This window comes from Anas platyrhynchos, chromosome 1 (assembly GCF_047663525.1).
Source record: "Anas platyrhynchos isolate ZD024472 breed Pekin duck chromosome 1, IASCAAS_PekinDuck_T2T, whole genome shotgun sequence".
NCBI lineage: Eukaryota > Metazoa > Chordata > Aves > Anseriformes > Anatidae > Anas > Anas platyrhynchos.
The window spans coordinates 537,047-563,744 of record NC_092587.1 but is presented as its reverse complement, the minus strand read 5'-3'; the positions used below and the strand labels follow the sequence as shown (position 1 = coordinate 563,744).

General features: G+C 48.2%; 1 protein-coding gene across 3 annotated transcripts in view; it reads right to left on the bottom strand.

The window, feature by feature from the left end:
- Positions 1-26,698, bottom strand: part of SHANK3 (SH3 and multiple ankyrin repeat domains 3) — a 363,910-nt gene that overhangs the window by 136,793 nt on the left and 200,419 nt on the right. For all 3 annotated transcript variants that reach the window (XM_038180780.2, XM_038180783.2, XM_072035934.1), the window contains one exon: positions 4,386-4,499. In XM_038180780.2, coding sequence (XP_038036708.2) covers positions 4,386-4,499 — 114 coding nt within the window. The remainder of the gene's footprint in view (positions 1-4,385; positions 4,500-26,698) is intronic.

Sequence of the window (26,698 nt, the reverse complement as noted above, 5' to 3'; positions counted from 1 at the left end):
TGGAGCATGCTCTGAATGCTTGCAGTGACCGAACAGTGATGTACCAGCAGCTCTGGGAACCACCACCACCACCTGCACGTGCCTGTGGCATTGCCACGCCAGGTAGGGTGCTTTAGCTCTAGCAGCTGCCGTGCTTCTCCCTGCCTCACTGATGATGCTCACCAAGCAGCTCACGTTCAGTGACCTGGCGCTCTCCAAACCCAAACTTTATGATTCCTGGGGTCATACTAGGGGCAGGAAGAAGCATGCGAGGGGGGCGTACACATGGGCACTTACAAACAACCTTTTTCTGTTCCATTTTAGTCAAAATTCCATACATATGCACACAGTGAAAGACTATCCCACATCACATGGAGACAGATCTGCAGACTCTCAGGCACTGTGAAGGTGCTGCCCTTCTCAAGGAATGAATGAAACTGCTTGACAAGCAGGAGTGGGAGCGCGTTCCCTCCAGTCCCAAGATCCACCAGTGCCTCTGCTCTAGGAGACAAAGGCATTTCTCCCCAGAATCACAGACGCAGCTTCCACTTCCACTGCCCAAAGGCAGATCTATGTGACGGTCTCATAACCATCCCAGAGATGGGGAGACTTGACTGGGTGGTGTCTGTATGCATGCTCTTACACCTACAGAGCTCAGACTAACAAGCAGCCATGAGGACCAGCTGATTATCTTGATGCTATATTGACAGAAAGACAAGGCCTGTTTCAACCACGTGGAAAACACAGATTAATTCTCTGACTCCAAATGTCACACCACTTAAAGTACAATATAGGCTATGGCATTAGAGGAGATGCTGTTGAAGAATTAAAGTGTCTAATGATGGGACTGATGACTAGAACCTGCATCTCCTCTTGGGATATCATAATGCTGTAAGATAGATCACCTTTATGGAAAGATGACTGAAAGCAGATCTCTGACTCAGTAGGGCCACAAGAAATGAATTTAGAACCTAAAGAGTGAATTATTCAGCAGAGAAATTGTGTTTAAGCCCCAAAGGATTTTAGTTCCATAGGAAAAGGCAATATTTAAGGAAAACTTCACTGTGAACTGAGAAACTTAGGTTTCTGCTTTGGGGCCAGAAACTGAGGTGGGCAACGGGACATCTTCCTTTAAACTCCACAAGTGCTGCTGTGTCTACAAACTGTGGTCTGAGAAGGAAGCTCTGACCTAGAGGTACCTCTACAGGAGAACATGGCTCATTAAGACAGATCAACATGCAGCTCATGGCCTTTTCCCTCAAAGCACGAAAACACATGCAGGTTAAAGGAACATCTCTAAAATGTCAACCCTGGGACTTGATCTCTGAATTTCAATGAGGATCACAATGAATTTCCTTAGCTACTCTCAACCTTGTGAAAGTCATCTTCCATCTGTCCCAACAAGAGTCTAGTCAGATACCTGCCATGTAACCCTCCTACTTTCCTCAGTCTGTAAACACAGCTGGAGACATCTGCAAGTTTGACATGGCTTTGTTCCCCAGCAATTAACAGTCAGGTCAAAACCTTTTATAGGGTCATAGAATCATCTAGGTTGGAAAAGACGTTCAAGATCATAAAAAATCCAAACCATCAACCTGACTTACCAAGCCCCATCATTAAATCATGTCCCTTAGTGCCACATCCACACATCTCTTAACTACCTCCAGGGATGATGGAGGATGCACCCCCTCCAGGGATGATACCTCCAGTGCAGCAGGAGCTGGGAGGGGACAGACCCAGGACAGAGCGAGAAGCTGAAAAGTCCTTGGCTTAGTGTAAGCACTGATCTGCAACAATTAAAACATCAGTGTGTTATCAACATTCTTCTCATCCTAAATCCCAAACTATCACCCTACTAACTAATAGGAGGAAAATTAACTCTATCCTAGCTGAAACCAGGACACTTTACTACTTCCCTGGGCAGGTTGTTCCAACACCCAGCCTCTCTCTGTGAGGAAATTCTTCCTGACATCCAACCTAAACCTCCCTGGCACAACTTGAGGCCATTTCCTCATGTCCTATCACTTGTCACCTGAGGAAAGAGACCGACACTCCTCGCTGCAGTTTCCTTGCAGGTAGTTGTAGAGGGTGATGAGGTCTCCCCTCAGCCTCCCTTTCTCCAGGCTAAACAAACCCAGCTCCCTCAGTCACTCCTCATAAGTCTTGTTTTCTAGTCCCTTCACCAGCTTTATTGCTTTCCTCTGCAGACACTCAAGCAACTCAGTATCTTTCTTGTATTGAAGAGCTCAAAACTGAACACAATATTCAAGATGTGATCTAACCAGTGCCATGTACAAGTGGACAGTGCATAGCCCAATCAGCTATCAGGCTATACTGAAACTCATAAAACAGACCCTTTTTCTTTGGTATGGAGGACAAGCGGCAGAAAAGCAGCATGTCCACATAGCTAAACTATCGTCTGTGCACAATCATGGTGGTGTTATCCAAGCTACCTACTGCAAACAAACTGTGTCTGAAAAACTGCACCCAAGCTTTGTCAGGAAAAATAAAAGCTGGCAGAAGCCAAAACCATGTCAGGGGACACAGTATGGACAACTGGAGGAAAGTGCTCACACTTCTGCTCTAGTGCCTAGGCACCTGTACTATGGATCCGGACATTTCACTACACAAGTTCAATTTAACACAGACATGGAGCATTCTTTAAGAAAACACACAGCAAACATGATCTCCTAGACAGAGGAAGGAGTTACCACATTAACCACTTAAACCACATTGGTAATTGTACTCTCTCAATTTAGCATCACAAAGGGAAAGGGTAAGTGGCCCTGCAGAGTACAGCTGCAAAGCAAGTATGAGAGGGAGGAAGGTGGAATCCCCTCAGGAAAAAGTCCCAACTCATCAGCTTTAACCACCTCTGGAAAAGGAGGAATATCCCATTCAAGTCTTTATTGTCATCAAGTGTTTCCCACCAGCAAAACAGAAATATTTACTTCACTTCTAAGGGATGCAGAGTTCAGCTGAATTTATAACACTGAGATCAGTCAGGATCCCTTGCTGCACAGGACTGTGAAAAGACAAAGGCGATCAATGACATACACTGAAGCACTTACAAAGATAAGTCAAAGAAAGAAAACGAATGAGCATTGGGAACACAAGCTGGAACTTCAGGCAGGCGAGCTAACAGCTGAACAAATTGGGAGGCTGAGTGGAAGAAAAGCTTTGCTGATTAGCCCCTGCAGCATGCAGGTTCGTAGTGCCACCAGCAGAACACTGCTCCCACTTACACCTTCCACAGCCACCAGACCCAGGTCCCAAAGGCACCAAATGCACTCTGCACAATGACTGATGTGCAGGCATCCCGGAGCACACCACCCGCCACGTGGTTGTCACAGCACACACAGACTTTGTGGCTCACTGATAGTCTCCAAGCATCCTGGTAGAGAGAGGCCTGATGGTGTGTATGTATACATTTAAAACTCTCAGGAAAAACTACGATTACAGTAAATACATGACTTGAAATGGTAAAAAGCTTCCAGAAACTAATTAACACTTCTTGTTTTGTAAAGTTGGAAACTTATTTTATTAATTTTCTGTTCTCTAACTTTGTTTCCAACTCCACAGTCAAAGTTAACTCTTAATATTAATCAGATGGATTATCACAATCCATCTGATTAATATTAAAACTCATTTAATGTGCAAAGTGAACTTTGCTGAACTTCTCAAGTCAGGGCCACTTCTCCCCCCTTGGAAGTAATAAACTGAGAAACAAAATCTGGATGTTCTCCTCAGTTGCATTAGATGTGGACAAGTTCAGGTCTGCCAGAAGCATCTTCCACCCAGCGCTGAGGCTGGGAGAGGAACACTGCCCAGGCAGCTGTCAGGAAGCTGTGGTGATACAGCCCACAACAGCAGGAAACCCAGTAACTTACTGTGACCTCCAGCAGCACCATATGTCTGGCACATGCAATTCACAGCTGCTCCCAACACTGCTGTCCTCCAGGAACAGCCAATTCCTCTTAGGTTGTGACTGGCACTGAAGGTGGAGGGTCAGGAGTGCTATGGCTGGGTAACAGCCATTTTCAGTATTTTTTTGAACCAGAACACATGTAAATTACTCAAGATCTATCTAGTGTTTTCCTTTGAAGGCTCCTACAATGCAGTGCTGAGTTTGAGGTTCAGACCAACAGTCACTGCATCACCGTTAAAACCTCTACAAAATGAACTGATGATTGCTGTCCTCACGACAGTACCATGCCACTTACATGAACCAGTGTGAGCAGAATGAGCTAACACCCCGAGCAACACAGTTCATAAGATGTATTCATCACTCACTGCAAAGAATGGGCAAACACCGAGTGTGAAGGAAATTTAAAATTGAGACTTCTGAATTTCTGGGACCATTCAGTGCATCTGCTGAGAGGGATTCTGATCTAAGAGCAGCTTACCTTGCCGTGGATCATACTGTCGCATCTGCACCTCCTCAACACATTCTGCTGGGAACCAGCCAGTCCTTCCTTTCACGGTTCCTTCCCAAAAGCCACCTTCGCCAATACTCAGCACTGTGGGAAGAAACAAACAGGTGAGTGAGAACGAGGAGCACTCAGAAAAAGGGAAGGCCAGAACAACCACCCTGTAGTGTTAAGTCAGTGGAAACATGACAGAGCAGCGCACAGAAAAATTCTCTGGGGACACGCATGGTCCGGAGGAACAAAGCACCTCAGGAAACTTCCCGAAGGTTTTCTTGCCCACATCAAGTAGAAAGAAAGTGTAGAGAATGGCCTCAGTGTGGCCATGTGATGGGAACACGAACGAGCAGACTCGCACCATCCGTCGTTTTACCAAGGATCGTTGACACAAGGACCAGACCTAACAGGACTCCGGAGAGACAACTCCCAGGAACACGCTACAGACTGAACCTTCCTACATCCTCAGAGCAACAGAGAAATCACAGCTACGTAAGGAAAACGAGGTGCAGAGAGGGAAAGAAATTGGGCAATGACAGGAGTCACCATGAGAACTGGGGTGTCCTGACAGGCCCCTATTCAAAAAATAAAAAATAAAAGAGCTATTTCACTCTAAATGAGACACCAAGCACCGAGGTACTTCAATGTCACAGAAAAATTCTCCCAACCCATTAAGACTTGTTTTTACTTGCTCAAAGCTTAGAGAAACAGAAAGGAAGTCTTGAAACGTGCTCTGAAGATTAAATGAACTCAGAGTCAGGGCAATTTTAATCGAGAATTACATCACCAGTGTCCTCATTAAACCAGGGAACTATCAGCTTGAGCTCCTCACCAACTGCTGACTGAAAAAGGATGTCTTCCAGATAGCCAGGATCCAACCTACTGAAGAGCTATGAACAAAACCAGCACTTCTTGTTACACCTGAAAAATGAACTCGGGTCCAATGCAGACTAGCCAGCACAGGGTCTGCTATGAAAATCATTACCAGCAAATGTGTGCTGGCATCTCTAAATGTCAGCTGTCATCTCTAAATTCCTTGCAACTGGATCCCCCACACCTTATGCTACCAGGCTCTGCAAGAAAGATTTGTATTGTTTTGGGACATTTAAAAATGCATCAAACATGACCATTACATTGCTTACGGCCACAGAGAAAATGATTGTCTTTCCCAGAGCATCCAAGCAAACAAAAAATATATGCAAGTGGAAAAAAAAAGTGAGAATCATTACTAATCTTTCTGGATGTTCCCCATTTCTGTATTATATCCCAGAATGCCCAGATAACATCCTTGTTTTACCCAGAAAATGGCCAACAAGCACCTCTCCCTTGAATTCAAGCACTTACAAGGCCAACTATTTGCACCATCTTGATGCAAAAAAAAAAAAAAAAAGTGGAGGGGAACAGTTATATGTTTTCTGGTTATTGTGGCTCACAATGTTCGTGAACTAATGTGTTATATATAGCCTACAAAATGCTACTTAGATCAAGAGAAACTGCTGCACATCACCCAAAGTGATAAGCTTTTGATGCTCCATTTGGAAAACACTCTGATGTAACATTCAGAATTGCAATTCATTTGATATTCAGACAAAAACAAAAAACAAAACAACAGAAGACTTGCAACATCCTAGAGTCCCTGCTGTCAGAGTGAAATCCCAAATGATCTTCAAACTATTTCCTTAGCATTACCTGGATGGATAAAAAAGTACTTAAAACCCAGGCTATGTCACTGAAGAGATGCCCCTGATTAGCACAGAGACATGGAGTTTCCTGGACTTGCTTTGAAACTTCAGGAGCAGCTATAAAATCCCCTACTACAAAGAAGGGGCACAAACCCAAGGATAACCTGCATCTCAGTAGGATGTGTCTGACCGACAAGGATCCACTGAACTGAATTGTGAAGCTCCTTCACAAACCCCTGAGCAGCAGGTAAGGTAAGTCTGATGTTGAGTCTATGTTAGATTTGCATTGTCTTGTACTTTTTCTTTATAGCTGTTTCTCCAACTTTGTAATCAGAACTTAACATAGTGGCTTTGACAGCATGAAGCTCAACTTCCTTTTGAGCTTGCCTAAGATCTAAAACATACTCAAGTGAATTTGACAGTTAAAGGGAGCTGTTTCTCCCAGAGGTAGGGACTATAGGTTGCAGACAAGTCTTAGGACCTGTCCCAGCACAAATGCATTGATCTTGGAAGCAGCCGAATACTTCCTCCAACCCCCAGTAAAAGATGAAGAACCTCCCCTGGCAGATCACCAAAAAGGCCTTTTGGCAAGGGGATGACAGTGACGAGGCAACCAGCGATGGCAGGGAAGCCTGACTGGCTCATTTGTCTAAGTCTGCACTGCGAATAGGCAGAGTAAGCAGTTATCAACAGTTACTCAGCTCTTGTCACAAGAAACTAGAGTAAATGAAACCACTGCTAAAACACAATCCCAGGCAGCCAGATCTTTGTTCCTCAGTAGGAATAGCGATTGAGATAAATTTTGAAAACATTTGTACCACAAGGCTACGCGAGCATCCTATGATTGTGAATGCTGCCAGAGCTACACAGGTAGCAGTCATTGCCCCTCTTCTCCATAAGATAATTCTGCACAGTTTCCAGTGCCCTATTGCTCCCTCCTCTCGCCACTTTTAAAACAAAACCAAAAACTGAACACCTCAGAATGGGCTGGGTGCTCTGCAGAACACACAGAAGTGCCCTGCTGGAAATGGAAAGCCTCCACACTCAAAAGGGCTTTTCAGTTCATATTTAGCAAACCAAGTGCCTTGAGGATCCTATGCAGCTGTCAGTGGAAGTGTGAGGCATTTTACCCCAAAGGCTATCGAGGCAAGGGGGGCTGGCACTCTCAGCTCACCTCTCCGGGATGTCCCCACCTCACTGCAGTGCTGGGTAGCGGGGGTGAGGCAGGAGCATCGTGCTCAAGTGACACCGCTGTGTGTCACCTGCGGCACCCTGCTGCCCTCCACTCTCCCCAGGGTCTCTCACTGCACCTCTAGCATTCAGGCTTCAGATGCATTACCTGTTTTCTGCTCCTGCTGTTAATCCCTACACAAAGCACTGTGCAATTCACTCTCCATCAGTATATTGGTGTCTCCCTAGTCAAATCTCTTTTTTTTTTTTTTTCTTGATCCACAATAGCAGTGGCCCCAACCACTCAGGTGTCACGGGAGTCACTGCTGCTATTCCTGGGTACCCACCCTCGCTGAGCAACATGCAAGAAAGGAAGGGAAAGCTATCCTAGGTAGGTAAGGAAAACAACATAAGGCTTAATGTCCAGGTGGCAGATTTATAGCATTTTCAGATCAGGAAAAAGAACGAACAGTTATGCATAAAGCACCGCATCTTACAAAGGGGAAGCTGATCCACTGGCACAGACCATGGCTGTACTGCTAGCCTGGGATTTCTGTTGCTGGTAACAGAGGGGACAACTTTTTTTTCCCTCCCCTTTTTAACTGGATTAGTTAACAGATACACCATTCTGAAAATATACTCCTGAACTACTATGGTATTTGATATCCCAATTGGCAGAAGGCACAGACATACCCACACTCCTCAATGTGCTGCCACCTCTCTAATTCAGCTGTCTTCCAGAGCTGCACAGACAGCACTATTGGATTTGTCCCTGCACCCATCCACGTAGTGCCCATGTGTCATTCACAGCTAAATCCAGATACGAGAGTTACTCATCAATTACATACTCCTCCATGCCAGCCACAGCAGATTCCCCACAGAAGAGGAGCTTCACGATTGCCTGTATCTAGGCACTAATTCTATAGGAAGCAAGGGAAAGACAAGAAGCTTGACTTACAAGCCAAACAGTAGATTCGTTTAAGTCTCTTCTCTAGATCCTTTCTTGAGATGCTAATACTCCTAATGCTCCCGTTCTCCAAAGGCTGTGATGTTGTCACAATTTGAAATAGATCTAAATCCCGTATTATATTTCCCACGGCTCTTGTCCATGCATTAGAAGTTCTGATAACACTTCCCAGTGGAAAATTCCCCATCTAGTACTTTGTATTTATAACTTCCAAACCACCTCTTTAAGGAAGAGAGCTCATTCTGCTCTTCATATTCTCCTGTTCTTGCATTGTTATGCTTTGCTCTTCACTCACACACTGCTTCTCTTTTAAGATTTGCTATTTCTTGAGGATTGCCAGCACTAAGCTGAACACAGATTTTAAGGAAAATAGCAAGCTGAGTCTATTCTAATGGAAGGGAAACTTTAAAACTTGCTAACTGGCAAGATATTGATTATGAGGCCATTACACAAGACAAGGTCAAGAGCCTTGCTCAAGTCAAGATAAACAACATCCTCTGCTCTTCCTACATCCAGTAAGACAGTCACCTCATTGCAGAAAGTCATCAGCCTGGTAAAGCAGGATTTCCCCTTCACAAATCCAGGATGACTACTCTGTCACCTTCATTACCATGAGGACGATCAGAGGGCTGGAGCACCTCTCCTGTGAGGACAGCACAGAGTTCCCCACACCTTCCTCCTCGCCCTTCCTGAAGACAGGGCTGACATCCACTTTCTTCCAGTCATCAGGAATCTCTCCCCATTAACACAGCTTTTCAAAGATAATCGAGACTGACCTTGCAACATCACCAGCCAGATCCCTCAGCACTCCCAGGTGCATCTCATCAGGCTCCATGGGCTTGGATGCCCAGTTTGTTTCAGTGTTCCCTACCCTGATCCTCCTCCACTGCAGGCAAGCCTATCTTGGCACGGACTCTCCTTCTGGTTTCAGGGGCCCCACATTCCTGAAGGACTTGCCAGTGAGGACTGAGGCAAAGAAGGAAGCACCTCAGCCTCACTCAGCTCATTCAAACTCTTGCTGCATAAACATTCACCTTCCTTAGGAAGCAGGGAGAGAAAGCATGAGTTTGGGGGTGGGCAGAGCGAGGAGCAGATGGGCGCCAAGGAGCTCTGAAGTTACAGCAATTCATGCCAGGCACAACAACAGGACAGCACTCAAACCCAGCAGCGTGGATTCAGCTGGACTTCAGAAAGGCCTGGCTTGAAATCGGGGTGTCACCTCTCAGCAATCCGTCCGGCCAAGTCACCCAAAAAGCCTGCCTCATTTTCTTGTTCAAAATCGTGCCTTTCTCTTGTAGTGCCGTCCTCAGAAGTCCTCGTGAGCCCAACTTGTCTGTGACAACCACTGGTCCCTGCAGGGGCCCCGGACTGAGTGGGCAATACCACAGCATTCAAGAAAAAGCTGGCGCTGATGGGAGAAGAGAAATAAATGGTCTATTGTGGGCTACAAATCATTGATGCAAGCTGGGCAGCCACCAGCTCTGAAGGTCACCGGTAATTTGAATAGCTATAAACATGGTAATGAGGCATACACCAAGTCATGTCGCAATGCACGCATGAAACACTTAAATACACTTTGAAGAAATTAACAAACAGAAAACAGACTGGAAAAAAAGCTCCAAGACAGATTGCCATCTACCTGCTGTCTACCAGTGTTGTGCTATACTGCCACTTGCTCCACCCAAGCGCCTGATGCATTGAGTTGAGTTTGCCTGCCAGCTTCCTTTAGCTTGCTGCAGGACCCTGGAGGAAAAGCCAGCTGCTGAAATCACTCTGGCTTTCTTTCAGCCACTCGAGGCATCTCTTGCTGCTCTCCAGTTTAATATCTAATGCAGATATCCTTGCCTCTCCCTTCAAGGCAAAAGTCTACCATCCACCACTGTTCTACCATGAACTTGACCCTACTTTCCTCCATCCTGCTATGAGACTTTACTCGTTGACAAACACGTCTTTCAGACCTTTACGTGCTGCCTCCTACACACTCCACTGTATCTGCAAACATCTCCCTAGGACAATCCACTGCAGCATTCTTCAGATCTTCTGGAAAATGCCCTACTGAAATGATGCTTGTGGATCCCAGACATCTGGGAATGACAAGGCAGATGTCCTGACAAAGGTCTACCTTTTTCCTTTGTTTTCATTCCATTGTTTTCAATTCCGTTTTACCTTTAAGGGATAATATATAAAACAGCTCAGCAAGGTCAGCTCTTCAAAACCACCTCTTTGCACCCCACATTTGCATTGTCAGCTGTTCTACTGCTTGACTCTACAACCTGCAGACCTTCAGTTCCAGAATTTGGTTCTGTCTATTCTCTGCTGCATACCACAAAGTGGGTTTCCAACCTGACAGCAGCCTAAATGCTACCAGGATATTCCATTTCATACGGACTAGCAACATCACAGGTGGCCAGGAATGCAAAACTCCTTAGTTTGTTCCTATCACCTCTGTTCCTCTCTTTAAGGTTCTATTTTCCTTGGTTTCATAAGTTTCAAGACCAAAAAACAAAAAAACAAACAAAACAAAAAAAAAAACACAAGAAAAACCAAATATAGTGTTTTTTCCCCAAGGGTTTTCCCTTTCTTGAGTCCCCTACACACTGATATGCATAGAGTAATTCCAAAAGTTGCTTCTTACACAGTCTCTCAGATACAGATTTGACTTGCTTTGGTTTGTTATCGTTTCCACTCTATTAGGAAAGTCACTCCGAGCATCCAAGCTGCTCATTTATTCACGAGCTTGGGCTCAGGCTGTCATCTCACTCGCTGCTCAAGCAGAATCCTCCTCTCCTGTTCTGTCTCCCAGGACAATGCATTTCTGACATTTCCCTCTCCTGGTGTATTTGTGCAGGGATCACTCCAGCATGTGCTGGCGATGCAGCAGACACTGGCCAATTTCCCTTACTGTTTGCTCATGAATGATGTTCTCCATCCTGCTCAGAGGAACACGGGATCTCTCTTCAGCATCTGAGATTTTTCTTATAAAAGGGATGTGTTGCCATATTCCTCCTCCGAGCTTCTCCTTGATGAGTCCTGAGGATGGCAGCATGCCTGGCAGCACAGCCAGCAGAGTGCTCCAGTTCCAAGGCTTGCTCGGGGAGCCACACGACCCAGCTGCTTCTGCAGGAACTCCACTGGAACAGACTGCCCACAGACCCTTTGGACTTTGCAGTTAGTGGCATCTTTTAAGAAATGTTTTGATCATCATTACTGTCCAAAGTCATTGTTGCCAGGAAAGATGAGCTGGAAGAGCAGGATCCACCTCGTTGTTGCAGGGAATGTGCCTAAAGGGCTTTCCCCAAGGATGACCTGTGGGGTCACCTCTCACACACCTGAAAGTCTCCTCCTGACGGGGAGTTTAGGTGGGAGCTGTTTGAGACCCAAGCCCTCCCCAGGGGCCTCGATGCACTCACAGCACTACTGCCACTGTAGTTCCTCCAGCATGCCCGTTAATTTATTATCCCTTTTCCTAGATGGAGATGCAAGACAGATGTGTAACAGAGTTGCTGACCAGTTCTACGCGTACAGCCAGCCCTCGTGTCAGGAGGTCCCATCTATGTGCTATTTGTCACCCCAGAGCTAATGACACAGAATCGGAAGTTCATAACATACTGTGCCTGTCCTCTATTGCAGCACATTAAAATCCATCAAATGAGTGATTTCACGGCAAAGCCCAGGTGAACACTGCCCTCAGGCACAGATATGCAAAGTCCCTGTTGAGGGGAGAAGCTGAAAGGACCCCAGTTATACCCCTGGGGCCAATGCAGCCATTGAGGATGCAGACATGGCTTTCCACTTGGATTCTGCTGTGCTGAGCACAAGCTGTGGCACAAACATAAAACAGCAACTCAGAGGGCAACAAGGAAGACTGCAGGCCCTGCCGCCTAGTCTGTAGCAGCCTTGATTTCATTTTTTACAGCCTCCCTCATCCCAACGCTCACCCACAGGTCTGACAATCTACCCTTGGGACTTCCATGCTAACCTTTGCAGGGGTCTCTCACTCCTGCCTCACAGCCCAGGTTCCCCAAACTTTGCTCTCAGGAGGCCTTCAACCCCAACTCCTCACCACTGTGCTCTCCCTGATGCTGCAGCACAAGGCTGCTTGCCACAGCTTTCTCCGGGCTGCTCCAGCCCGGTCAGTCCTGCCATTTCCTTCTGCAGCTCCCGGGACTGCGAGATGCAGGACCCCGGTGTGTTCCCATTGACCCAACCAGCCTCACGCTCCTGGTCAGCCTGTTCAGGCATTACAGCCGACATCTCACCTGCTGCATTGGTTCTGTGGGGTTTGTGTCCTTCACAGCTGTCATGGCCAAATTCTTCGATAACAGGTTAATTTAGTTTCAGCGTCCTGAGGGGCAGAAAAACATCTGACTTCCCATCTCATGCACTGAGCTACAAATAAGGGACAAATCAATTCTGCTTGTTTTATCTGTTAATAACTATCCGGAAGCCATTTGAGGGGGACAGATAGGTAATCTGTTCAAGAGTTTCAAACCTTGCGATAAGGCATATCTCAAACCCAGAGGCATCACACCAGGCCTCCACGACAGGCAGCGTGTGCTGATGCCCTGCGAGGGGTCCTGGCCTTGGGTTTCAGAGACTTTGCAGAACTGCTGTGATGCAAAGGCCATGCAGAAGCGAAGGCTGGTTCCTGCAGCCATCCGGACCATGTAAGATGCCCTCAGTGGTGAGGTAGGAAGACTGATGCAGCACTCACGTTTCTCTCAAACCCAGTACGTGACTCCCTGAGACATCCCTGCAGCGGTAGGGAACCCACAGAAATGACCATCAGGGTCTCTTGTTCTCAGCACTACGGCTCTCTGTGCCACAGGGCACCACTCCCCCAGCACGCAGGCTGGTTTATAGCTCCAGATTAGTTACAACACGCAGCTTCCCAGTGTGGAGAAAGCCATAAACTTGACTGCAGCTAAAATCTTATTCCAGTCTACATCCAACCCTACCCCATGACAGCTGGTCCCTGGAAGTTACATTACAAGCAAAGAAACTCCAAAAGGCTACAAAATGAGGAAAAAAAAAAAAAAAAGGTAGCCTGATGTCACTCCAAGCCTAGATGCACAGCACACCATGGAAATAAAACCATTACATTACACTCTTGTAATCCAAGATTAAGTCGAGAGGAAATTGGTGCCTCTGTTGTACACAGGTCTCTAGGCAGTTTTATTCTAAAACAATTTCCCAGCAAACAAGAAAATATTGCCTCGACTTACACAAGAACTTCATGTCCTCAACAATCTCTCGTATCGCCTGGGTATTAAACAAAGCGCCCTGCACTGCTTGAGAGGCTGACTGGGAGATGCCACAGTCTCTCAACCACACTTCTTCACCTTCATGTTTTTTACTTCTGAGCCACTGCTGTACGAGGGACCCAGAAAAAAGGAAGCTGCCAGAACCATGCCAACAGCACAGTTTTGCTCAATGTCAGCTGTAAATTACTAACGCTGAGCTCTCAAAAATCACCAGCGACTGACCCATTTTTTGGTCAAGTCCCTCATCAGAACAGCAGTGTTATGCTATGACCTTCAGGTGGTTTCAGAGCTCAGACTCTGCATTTCTTGCTATTGTTTTCCCACACGAGGAAAGGTTTCTCCTTTCCTTTTAATTTGCCTGTGACTGTACTGAGCCACATTCAAAACTGGAAGCAAGCCAACCACAGAGTCTTGCATAGCTTTAAATCCTTTGCCCTGAGCCCTGTTAACCCCCAGCTCAATTTGAATACCCGAGCACACTGCTCAAGTGTATGCACAGAGCCCAGCAAGCCTGAATACGTCTCATATGCACAGGCTACATATCCTCAAGTACATAATTACTTGCACACCTGATACCCAAATCCCAGGAGCTGTGTTTGTGAACCAATGTTAGCGCTGTTAGTGTTTCTGGTTCATCAAGGAAAGCACGTTGCTCTGTTGCTCTCTTTGCTCTCCAGTGGGAAGTTCTACACGTATACTGTGGCTGGACCCCCTCCCAGCCCTCCGTATGTGCAGAATTCTCCCAAACAAAGCCACTCCACACTTATCTGCTATAGACCCTTGCAAGTCTGCTGCAGAAGAGCTATGTGCTTTAGAGGTGATGTTCCACCCAGGTCCTGCCTTAACATCACACGCTTTTCACAGCCAAACTCCTCCTCAGCACCTCCCATCGGGATGATCCTGCCCTGGTGTTCAGAGCATTTATCACACCATTCAGCAGCTAAATGCAGGCACTGCTTAGCCACGCCACTGTTGGGTTAAACCATGACGAGTAGATACAAAGCTTCCTTCACAAGCCTCCCGTCACTCCTGCCCAAGCAGGCTTTGCTGTTACTCCATGAAGGCCATTTGTCATCTTTCAGCCACAGCTATCTCCTACCTGCATGACTTCATGGTAATAAAAAACAGAACCAGAGCAAAATAAGTGCATTTTTCTCACTCAAAGGTTACATGCATTATAATTGAAACATACTGTTCTGGAAAGAAATCCAACACAAAGTGTTAGCTTAAGAATATGGGACGGTTTTGACACCCTGACACAAACATCAGCTTTCCACATAGGTGGAAAGCAAGCTGGTGGATTTCCTCGTTACACGTTCATCTCTGAGTTAGCAGGTGCCTTCTGTGATCAGAGAGATTCATTGTGCTGACTGATGGAGATCTTAACCAAAAACCCATCAAAGAAAATCACAGAATCGTAGAATATCCCAAGCTGGAAGGGACCCACAGGGATCATCAAGTCCAACTCCTGGGTCCCAAAGGACCACCCAAAAAATCAGGCCATACATTGAGAGCAATGTCCAAACAATTCCTGAACTCTGGCAGGCTCAGTGCGATGCCCACTGCCATGGGCAGCCCATCCCAGTGCCCAACCACCCTCTCAGTGAAGAACCTTTCCCTAACACCTGAGCATCTCCAGAAGGGCCAAGCCAGCAGAACTGGTGTTAAAACCAAGCAACTTTGGCAGTAATTCAGCATGCCAGATTTCCAAGTTAGGCAGAAAATGCAAGTCGAGATAATGCAAGATGATGGATGCGACTTTTAGTGTCCTGTTTTGCATCCACAATTCTTTACATCTAAATGATTTTTAAAACAGAGAAAGGTGAAGAGGAAGAAAAATAATAATTGTTGCATCAGAAATGAAAGGGGGGTAGGGCGTTTCCTCACTGTTCCTGAAAAAAATCTGGGCAGAATTTGATTTTACAGCAGCCCAAAGAATCAGCAGAGCAATGCTGAAGCAGCTGTGCTTGAGGCTGAGCACAGAAAAGTTGCGCTGAGTACTTGCTGCAAGTGTCTCTTCTGCAAGCTTGGACTGGCTGTGTCCACAAACAGAGCAGCCCTGCCTTTGCTGGAGACGATGCTCTGTGCCTGAGGAGCAGAGGGCAGCCACTCAGCCCCCCTCAGAGCAGGCAAGGGACCCACATGCGCAGTGAAGCCCAGTTCTGAAGAATGTGAACCAAGCAAGTCCTGATGGGTCTGCCAGAGGTTTACACATACAGGCTCACGACAACCTTTCACATCAGTTGAGACACAGGTTTGCACAGTGGCTCTGCACCTCCTTCTGCAGAGGGAGCCATGGAAGGGACGCTGGCCATGCAGTGCAGCTCTGCAGACCATGTAGAGGAGCACAGCTGTGCTGACCCAAGTGGGGATGTCCATCCCTTCCTCGCAGCTCCTCTTGTGCCTGAACATTTCCAGCCCCATAGACCTGGTGGGTGCTGCTTAGGGACCAGTACAACATCTGCTACAAACACAACCTACATTTTGATGATGGTAACCTATTTTAGGGGTTACAAACCTTTTAGACAAAAACAAACAAAAAAGGACTTCTCTCAGCATCTAATCCTATAATTCCTGCACCAGTGCACACTCAAATAGCTTCCAACTTTTTCAAAACTGACATTGAAAATCACATTAAGTGCTTATGATTTAATAAACTTAAACTTTCAGCTTTTCACACAGACTACCCTAACACAGGCACAGCACAAGTAACAGCCTGGGGTGAGAGGCACTTTCCAAATTGCATCTTCTGCCTCTTGTTAAGTTTGGGGCTCCAGCTATCTCAGAGGAACAGAGGCACAGCTGGGTCCAAACGAGATCTGAGGTAGTGCAGAGCTCAAATATAGCAGCAGAGGAAATGAGATCATTATGGGATGAGTGGAGACATGACCTGAAGAATGGGCACAAAGAACTGGCACTGCAGAGGGAAAGCAGACCACCCTCACCCACACCATCTGTCACCAACTCTTGCACCTTTCCTAGCGTCTTCAGCTGCAGGCAGGTCAAAGCAATTAAGTTCAAAGTCTGGGGACCTGAAAAGTCTCCAGGAGCAGATGGGATCCACCTGAGTGCCATTAGAAGGGAAGGGCAGAAGTGATAAGAACCAGAACACCCCATCTTTGCCCTACACAGTCCTGTAGCACATCCCAGGGTCTAACAGAAGACAAGCCACAGGCTCTGCAGGGGGTTGTCTCACTCCCTCTCCTGATCCTTTTCCATTCTGTTCAAGTTTTGTGTGACGCTCACCACCATTTTAAGGACACACCACAAAGGCTTTTCCAATGCACCCAACAGACGTGCTCCAAGCCCACCACTCCTCAGCAGTGAGATCTGCATGAGCAGTGGAGCCAGTGGCCGGGCAGAGGAGGACCTGGCTGTGCTGACCAGGAGAGCACACCAGCAGAGGCGACCCAGTGAGGAGCAGCAGTCGGTGCTGGATGCAGGAGGTAGCGAGGCTGGAAGGTGAGCCTGGTGAGCCCGCAGCAAGCTGTCTCCCAAAGGACACATCTCACCCTTGCTGGGGTCTGAGCACCATGGTCAGCCACGGCCTCAGCTCCAAGTGCTGGTCCAGGCCACAGTGCTGCCTGCAGACAAGGACTTAGACCTTGAACTTGGCTCACCAGTCTGAGGGACTTGGGGCCAGAGGCTGCAGCTGGTGCTGATGCAGAAACACATCGTGCTTTGTAGCTTCTTTAATGTCACAGCTCTGCTCCTCATCTGCAGCAACACAGATGGTAGGCAGCAGTGGTACATCTACCTTTCCCCCACCTATTGCTGGTTTAGGCTGAAATTCCTTAAGGCAGAAGGTATTTCTGCAGTGATATTCCACACAGCACTCTGAACAAGAGGGCCGTGGATGGGGGTCTGCGAGTGCAACAGCAGCAGAGATGCTGCATATAATCAGCTTGTGAGCAGACTGCACAGCACTGCCACGCAGATTTCTGCTCTGAGCTATTCCAGCCCTTCAGCCTCCAGCTGCTAAGCTGATTTTTATAATCATCTTGCTTTTAATACAATCATTATACAGTCATTATGCCTTTAATTAAGCATTTATTGTAAAAAATAGTGCCAATCAAAGTCAGCAGGTTGGAATAGGAAAGGAAGGGAATTAACGTATTCCCAAAATGTTAATGAGGACTTTTCTGCCTGAACAGAGCTTCAGGATCTGGTATCCAATAAGCAGATTCAAAACGTGATATGCAAAGCTTGAACAGGGCAGCCCTGACCGAGATGATCCAAGCTGAAAGGGGACTGTACGGTTCTCGGGATGCTCACGCTTCTCCTCCTCCTCTCCTACCACTGGAGAATCTTTCCACTTCTCCTTCCCCACCTCCCAGTGACACACATCCCACCCAGGCCACTCACAGCAGCAATACTGCCTGCCTGAAGGACCAAACTGACACGTGCCACATTTTGCCTGTAACAGGCCGTGGAAGGGTGACGGGTCGAGCCCTTTGGATTTTGGACAGCCCCGTGCTGAGAGCCCCGGTCCCAGAAGCGTGCCCCAGCAGTAAGAACCTGCCTGACAAGCAGTCCTTCAGGGGGACATCTGGAGACACTGGGGCTGTCAAACCTTTCCTAAAGCCAACCTGCCCTGAAGGACTCGGATGAATCACCGCACGTACTGCTGCACACAACACCCCAGCGTGCACACCCACAGCACCTTCCTCACAACTGCTCCTTTGCCACAGGGGCTGACGTCCACCTGCCCGAGGTCCCCGGCTCCCCAGAGAGCCTGGGGCAGCCCCAGCAGGGCAGGGTGCTGCAGCCACGTGGCTGCCCCAAAGGCCTGGTCCTGCCAACAGCACACGTGCACTACCACAAGGGCTTGAGCTGCGTCAGACAAGCTGGCAGCGTGGCTCCCTGCCCAAGTCTTCTGTTCACACGCACCAGGATCAGCAGGAGGTTCCCCCAGCTCCAGCTCCTTCTGCAGTCCTGGTATAGGAAAACCTGAGCCAACGCACGCGACCATGCTGCTCCTTCTTGGGCCTTGCAAAAAGCACATATGGGAACAACAGAGCAGCACGAAGACAGGAAACCTAGTCTTCAGTGGAGACGACGGGAGTGTTAGCAGGTGTTCTCCGAGACGTCCTTCCCATACATGCATGCAGACAGCCTCCAGCTCTGCTACCAGCAGCACCACAGGCCAACACTCAAAGGACATGCAGCAGAACAGCCCCCACCCCCGGATCACCCTCTCATGCTTGGAGGGCCTCCCTGCAGGAGCCCAGTACTTTGTGCTGCCAGGAAAAAGCAACAACTTTCACAAAATCCCATCAAAGACCTGGATGGGTCCACACCCCTCCCTGGTGCTGGCAGTCCCACCAGGGTGCAGGGTGCCTGGGAAGGCAGGGAGGGTCCCATCTGCTCGTGCTGCAGGGCTCGCAGCTGGCTCCGGCCTCTCAGGAAGGTCCCAGAGAGTCAATGCATCACCCAGCTGGGCTGGGAGGTGGGGAAGGTGCCCCTGGAAGCACTCCAGAGGAGAGCAAGACCTGGACTCTGCTCCAAACACTTGCACTGAGTAACACCAAGCTAGCAGGCAAACTGCCAGCATCAAATTCAATAGAGGCAAACATGCCGCAGCTGTGTATGAGAAAGTAATATTACATAAATGGAACTGGGCTCTGACCTGTTGCCACTCAGAAATCAGATTTTGATTTGGATCCTTCCATGAGAACAGCTCAATGACTGACAGCAACAAAAAAGTAATCAAACTTGAGGAAAGGGAAAGCACCTTAAATACCAGGTGCAGTTCAATTCCCATAGCTCAAAGGGCGCACAACACCGGGGGACAATGAAGGGTCTGGAATTTCTCCCATACAAGGAAGGGGAAACCTCTATACTGGCTCTGACAGTGAGAAGGGATCCACTGCCTGCTGCTTCTTTCACCAATGATTTAGGTGCTATCAAGCAAAACCAGCAGAGAGCAAGCAAAAGAAAATCCTCAAATGAAATGGCTTTTCATGAAATGCACGTTTAAGCTGCTGTGGATAAAAAGAACTTGCATGGGCTAAAAACACAAACAGACAAGGTTACTAAAAAAACAAAGACAAAAACAACAACAACAAAAACAAACACACAACAACCAGAAAACCCAACAAGTTCCATTAGGGCCTGTGAACACAGCAACGCCCCTCACAAATGAGGGCCACTGAGCTTTCCAGTCTTGCTCCCTTCCCTGGGCACCTGGTACTGCCACTGCTGATGCGACCTCCTGACAGACACCACAGGGCTGCTGCTATTCCTGCTCCTACAAGGCACGATCATGTCAATGACCAACTGCCTTCTCCTGAAGATGTTCTGCAGCTTTTGGCCCCCAGCCTGGTAAACGTGTGGCTGGGAGCTGCGGCACATCACGCACACATTCAAACAGCGCTTCCCCAGGAGCCAGAGGGACCAACTGCAAGCAGTAGTGAACAGAAACCATGCAGGCCAAACCACCTGGTGGTTGCCCGTCTCTCCAAAAACCAAACAGCAGCCCATCTGAGGAGACTTCTTAGGAAGTATTCCCAGTTTCCATCAAAGTAAGAGAACGTGGCACTGCCACAAGACTCATGACACAGCCTTCCTCCACTGGATGGCCGGGTGGAACTGGAAGAGCACTGGGCACACAGTGCCCTACACGCAGATAGGCCGTGAGCTTCCTCCAGCTGTGCATCCCAACAGGCATGCTCACAGGAGACGAGAAAGACCCAGACAAGAAGGGCAAACTTTGCATAAAGTCAGGTCAGACAGAACCCGTCCTAGGAAGCACCAGCAGCAACCCTATCACAGACCCCATGCTAGCTAGTGTCACCTCGCTCCTTACCCTTTCCCAGAGAGCACTGATACATCCATCCTTCCAGCCTGCCTGCATCTTTCCCTCCCTCCCCTAAGTCTCCAGAGAAATTCCTCCACCCGAGATCCCACCAACGCTGACCTGAGACTTCCAGAGACACTTCCTCCTGAACGTGAGCCAGCAGTGTGCCCAGGTGGCCAAGAAGGCCAATGCCATCCTGGCTTGTAACAGGAATAGTGTGGCCAGCAGGACCTGGGAGGTGACTGTCCCCTTGTATTCTGCTCTGGTGAGGTCGCACCTCAAGTGCTGTGTTCAGCTTTGGGCCCCTCACTACAAGGATGGCGATGCCCTGGAGCATGTCCAGAGAAGGGCAACGAAGCTGGTGAAGGGCCTGGGACACGAGTCCTGTGAGGAGCAGCTGAGGGAGCTGGGGTGTTTGGTCTGGAGAAGGGGAGGCTCAGGGCAGACCTTATTGCTCTCTACAACTGCCTGAAAGGAAGGTGTGAGGAGCTGGGGGTCGGCCTCTTCTCACAGGTAACTGTGACAGGACAAGAGGGAATGGCCTCGAGTTGCACCAGGGGAGGTTCAGGTTGGAGATGAGGAGACATTTCTGCTCAGAAAGAGCAGTCAGGCACTGGGACAGGTGGTGGAGTCACCATCCCTGTGGGTATTCAAGGAAAGGCTGGATGTGGTGCTTAGGTACACGGTTTGGTGGTGACATTGGTGGGAGGGGGGTGGTTGGACCAGATGATCCTGGGGGTCTCTCCCAACCTTAATGATTCTACCATTTTATGTTACTAGGTGCAACTGGTGCCCTACCACAAGCCTGGTGTTCTGTGCATCTGAGACATCTTGTTTGCATGTGTTCAGCGCCCTTTCATTTCAACCTGGAAAACAGACCTGATGGGAAATCCTTCGGGAGTTCTCCTGGTGCTGCATACTTTAATCAGATTCACCACAGCTCCTCATCTGTTCCCTGCATGGCTGATCACATCTAGCCAAGAGAAGGAGCAGCTCAGACTCCATTCCCTCTAGCATTCTGAAAATGCCCCTAAGAAAGCAGTTTTGAACAGAAAAACAGTTCCTTCTAGGCTCTTCACCTAAAATACAAGAAATATGCTCAATTCAGACAAAGCAAGCAACACTTTCTCTGTCTGTTCCTCCCCTGTGCTCATCAGCATCTGCTTCACAACATGCAAAGACTTTCAGGAAAGCAGGGCTGGATACCTCAAGCACATTTAAATCCTGCTGCAGGTTACAGGCACTGTTGCGCTGCCCTGTGCAAGCAAGCACAGCTGTGAGCAGTGAGCACACCTGGGCAGCTCTGGCACAGCGCAGTTGGTGTGCAAACAGGAGCATGGGTGGGGATTCACAAGTATGTGCAGAGGTTAGACAGCAGGCGTATCTGGCACTTTCTGTACCCAAAATATGCACAAAGCATATAAGAGAGGTTGGTTTTGGGGAGCTCTGGTGTGTTGGGAGCTGTTGATGTGCTGGACAGAAGGGGATGTACAAGCCTGTGAGTAGGTGGGCACAGAGCGCATAGAAATCAGCATCTGGGGACTGCTGAGCCTCAGAGGCACAGCAAGAACAATGCCGGCCAGTTGCAAGCCCTCCAGAGGTCCCTCCCAATCTTAACCATTCTGTGATTTGGACAGAGCAATCAAAAAAATGGGGTCTGAGGACAAACTGAAGGCTACAAATATATCTACCTTACCTACCCCAGAAGGATGAAGGGGAGACTAGCCAATAACCCCGTTAGGGTGTCATGCAGCTATGTTTGAGCAGGACTTCATCTAACCCATTCTCCTGTCTGTGAAAGGAGAAGGACAGCTGTTCCGGAGAGAAGAGCAGGACTCCTCCTAACAGATCAGGACAGCATCACTTATTTTTGGGCAGTGCTTCCCAAATCTGTCAGAGGAGTTGGTTTGTACCTGAAGATTTTATGTACTTATGATTTCTGCCCTGTGCAGACACCTGCAGGTACATCCTCAATGACACAAGTGTCCAGGAACTGGTGCGAAGTCTCAGGGCAGCACCCGTGCCAGCTCTGCCAGTGCCAGGAGGACCAGGCAGACGTCTCACCCGCAGCCTCCAGGAGGACAAGCACGTTCCCCATGGCCACTGACCGCTCATCCCGAGAGAAACAAGTCTAGACGAGGTAGAACAATAATGGCTGCGGAGCCCTGTTTCAAAGCCATCCCATTTGCTCACATCAGAAACCAAACCTAAACAGCCAACGCTGCTCACCGTGAGATGAACAAATGACAACACCGAGTCTGTGGCTTCATTAGGTAATAGAAGTCCTGACAGCTACTGAGCAGGGACGAGCAGTACGAGTCTAGTAATCCCTCCCTGGTGTCCTTTGCTCTCCCTGCAACACAGTCTCTCACTGACCCCTAAGTGAGACAGAAATGTAGGTAAAGGGTTCCAACACCTACACCAAGCTCAATCCAAAGAAGATTAATCACGAGGAATTAACCACCAGTCAGCAGGAAATCAGAGCCAAGGCTCAGTATGATTTTGTGCTGACCAAAGCTGATGGCTCTGACGGGGTTTGAGAGAAGCTCCAAGGACAGATCCTGCAGCTGGTGTGGCACACCAGGGTCCTGCCCTGGACTTCACCACTGGGCTCACAAAAAACTTCAAGTGCAAAATCCAAACACATCTCTTCCTTCATCTCCTTCAGATGCCTGCCCATGGCTTCAGGATACATGTAGACCTGGGTCTTCAGGCTGCATGTCTACAAGCTGCCTTCTCCCATATAGACATGACAAACTTTCCAGGGTCAGATCATTTTCCTAGCATCTTCTCTACACTTCTAATTTGCTAACATCTCCCCCAAAGCACAGACAGAATCAGGAGACAACGATGGACATACCACTGGCAGACCGAACTATACAGGTGCTGTCCAGACGGGAAGGACTAAAGGTTACAGCAATCTGTTGTGACCAGTACAAGTTGTAATAGTCATCTCCGAATGACCACGTAACTCTAGTTCAGCTGTGCCCTACAGATCTGCTGGACCTCAGGCACGTCCTGCCAAGGGAAGGGCATGCATAGATTGGGCAGTCTGGGAATGGCCAGAACTTCTCCTGTCTGAGCAGAGGCAGCGTTCATGAAATGCCCCTGCGCTGTCTGGAAGAGATGGCAGAACATCACAGAATTTATTAATAAAACAAAACAACCAAAGAAAAACCCTCTTAAGGACATATACTCAAAAAGTTACAGGCAAGTGTATTCCTGCTGCTGCATCCCTCACATGTCAAGTGTTTAAGGGTCACCTTTCTCTAGTACAATTACAAAAACAATCGTGAAACAATTACAAACAGCTGGGTGACAGCAATGGAAGTGGAGCTCAGTGCAACTAACTCAGCTCCGCTCACCTGCCACCACATCCATCCACACAACCAGCAGCAAGAGGGCCCACTAAGAGGCAAAACACTCAGACTGCAGCTAGGCAAAGCAAGGTATGAGAAAGATGCTGTTTCACAGTTATAGTGTTGGGGTGGTTTTTTGGGATATATTTACACAGACAGAACAGACTCAAGACTTAGGAGGCTCTTCACAATCTTGAGCACTGCAGAGCAGAACATATGAAAGACACCTGCATGACGCCTGGTCACCTGCAGGCTCAGTATCAGCCTGAAGGACGAGAGCATGATCTTGATTTCACTGCCACTGTACTGCCATATATCAGAAACAACAAACCTAGACATAAAACTCTGAAAACTCAGGAACTACAGTCACCCAGAGCACACATCTCTCCTGCAATATACAAGCCAGGCTCCTGCACTCTGACTTCTGCACAGGTTTCTCACAGAGCACCTGGAAAAACCAAAAGGCCTGGGGGTTTCCCAAGAAAAAGCATTCTGTACTTCTTAGAGGTTGAGGTATTTCCACTGCAACTGAGGTAACACGAAAGCCTCTGAGTTTTTTTCCCTCTCCTATTTTCCCCCCCCCAGCTAGTAATACACAGAACACTGACTAAGTTTAATATATTCAATAAAAGCTTAATATAATCACTGCTTGATTTCTCAGCACAGGGACAGGAGGCAGCAGCTACTCACATCAGTTAAGGTGTGCAGATACTCTGGTGACTAGGGTCTGAAGAACAAGACAACAGAAAACAGCATCTTCCTTCTCCAGTAGAGAGACAGAGGGAAAGAGAGCAGCTGCCCAGCACAGAGCACTGTGGGTGTCCTTTTACTGCCTTCCCGGCCAGGTGACACCAATTAACTTGTTCCTCCAGGACCAGAGCACGCCCTGAGGGGTACCCTGCTTGCCCTCAGCTCCTCTGCTGGCAGGTTTAACCCTGGCACCTCCACTATGGGAGGACTTTCTGGATTCTGAGACCACAGTTTAACAGTCCTTGAACGTGGGGACCCTACTGCGTCACCCTGCCTTCTGTACAAAGGGCTGACACGCAGACACAGCAACCCCCCTGCCGTGGCATGTCTCAGTTTTCTCCTCAGCGTGAGACATTTTGCCTTTTTTGCCTCATTACCACCTTACATGCCCTTGCCCATCTCATTTCCAACCCTCTGGTGGGCAATCAAAGAGAAGAGTGGGGCTGTTACAGCACTTAACTGCAGAGCCCAGCACCGCCACTGTCCTGCTGTGCATATTAATGCCTCGCCACGCTGGGCATGTTCATTAGCACTGCAGAGCAGACGCGTGCAGTTCGGTTTGCAGGGGTCACAGGCTTTCAGTGGCATTCGCAGCACCGCCGGTGTGAAGGAAGCAGCAGCAGCACATGCTTCCTTAGCTCTTGAACATGGAAAAGCAGCCGGAGAGGTCTCTCTTAGCTGACTCACACTGGTCGGCTCAGCACACTGCCCACAGAGAACAAACTCGTAGCCGCACAGCAGTGCCAGGCTGCTAGGAAAAAAGAAATCTAGGAGAAATTCAAATGTTTTGCCAGGCTGCATCACCCTACTTGTTCCTTTCCCCCTGCTCCTCGCTGGCAGGCTGCTCCCCTGCAGGAGGAACCCCGCCAGAGCCCCAGGGTTCAGGAAATCCCCACCTGCTGCCTGAATCCTCTTCCACTGAAGCACTGTGACGTGCTTTGCTGTATTAACACCACTCAAGCAGCTAAAATGCCTTGTCAAAGAAAGGCAAGAAAGCATCTTGGAGGTTATTACAGGCTGATGTGATTTTTCTAAACCCTCCCTGCATGAGCCCCACTCCAAGGAACATTTCAGTATCAGACACTTACATGGGGACTAGCAAATTGCAATTCTAATTTACTGCCGCAGCTGAGAAAGCTTCTCCTTAAAGACAGAGGGATTAGGAATCCCCCAGATCCACTCCAAAGCTATACAGAGAGGAAATCCGGAACTGTAAAGCACTCGGTGGCCTCTTGGGAAGGAATCCCTGCCCTGACACATCATTCGCACCAAATGCAGGCAGAAGAAGCAGACTCTGACTTTGTACAGGCTTGCTGCTGATGCTTTAGCAGCCACTCATCAGTCCCGTGGACTCCAGAGCAAAGGCTGCTGCCCGTAACACTTGTTGCAAGACCAGAGCTAAGTGAAACTCAGCAGCCAGGGAGCCCCGACAGCAGAGAGGCCTGAGCACACGCTGCATTGCCTGGCCTGGCGCTCACCTTCTCTTTCTTCCCTTTGCACATCACATGAAGCATAAAGGACAGAACTGTTCTTATTTCTCACATTCTAGCCTTGGACTGCAAACAACAGTCAAACAAAGTATGCAAATGAAAGCAGCCAGAAAGCTTCAAAAGAGGCATAATCCAGTTCAACATTCAAAAGAGGAGACGTGGGCAACATCAGCTGAGGTACCCTGAACCCAACCAGAGGCTTTACGCCTCCAGCACCCGTACACAGCAGCAGGCACTTAGAGAAGGGCTGCAAGAAGCAGCACACACCAAGCGATCCGTCTTTCAGAGCCTTGCAGTTTCCAGGAGCTGACAGCTCAGGGGATTTTCCGGAGCCGGAGACTGCAGGAGTCACACTGTCTAATAGACACTGCAAACATGTCTGCCATAAATATATCTTCTTCTTTTTAAAAATCCATTCACATCCTTGGCCTCCACAATGTCCTGCAGCAATAAATTCTGCAGATTAACTCCATGCTAAAAAAATAAAAATAAAAGTGTTCTCCTCTGTCTTAAGGGTGGAACCAACATTTCTTTAAGCATCTCCAAGGCTGCCTGCTATCTTCTACTTTCTCCAGACTAATCATGAAATTACAGACTGTTATCACACCAACTTCAACCACTTATTTCCCAAATGGATAAATCCTAAATTCCACAAGGGTATCTCCTCATGCAGATGAGGCTGAACATCACCGATCAGCTTCATTACCCTCTCTGTACATCTTAGGGAGATGGGGACCTATGCTGTCAGATGAGGGCACATCACAGATTTACACTATGAACGTTGATCATTTTTTGTTTTGGTCCTGACAGCTTT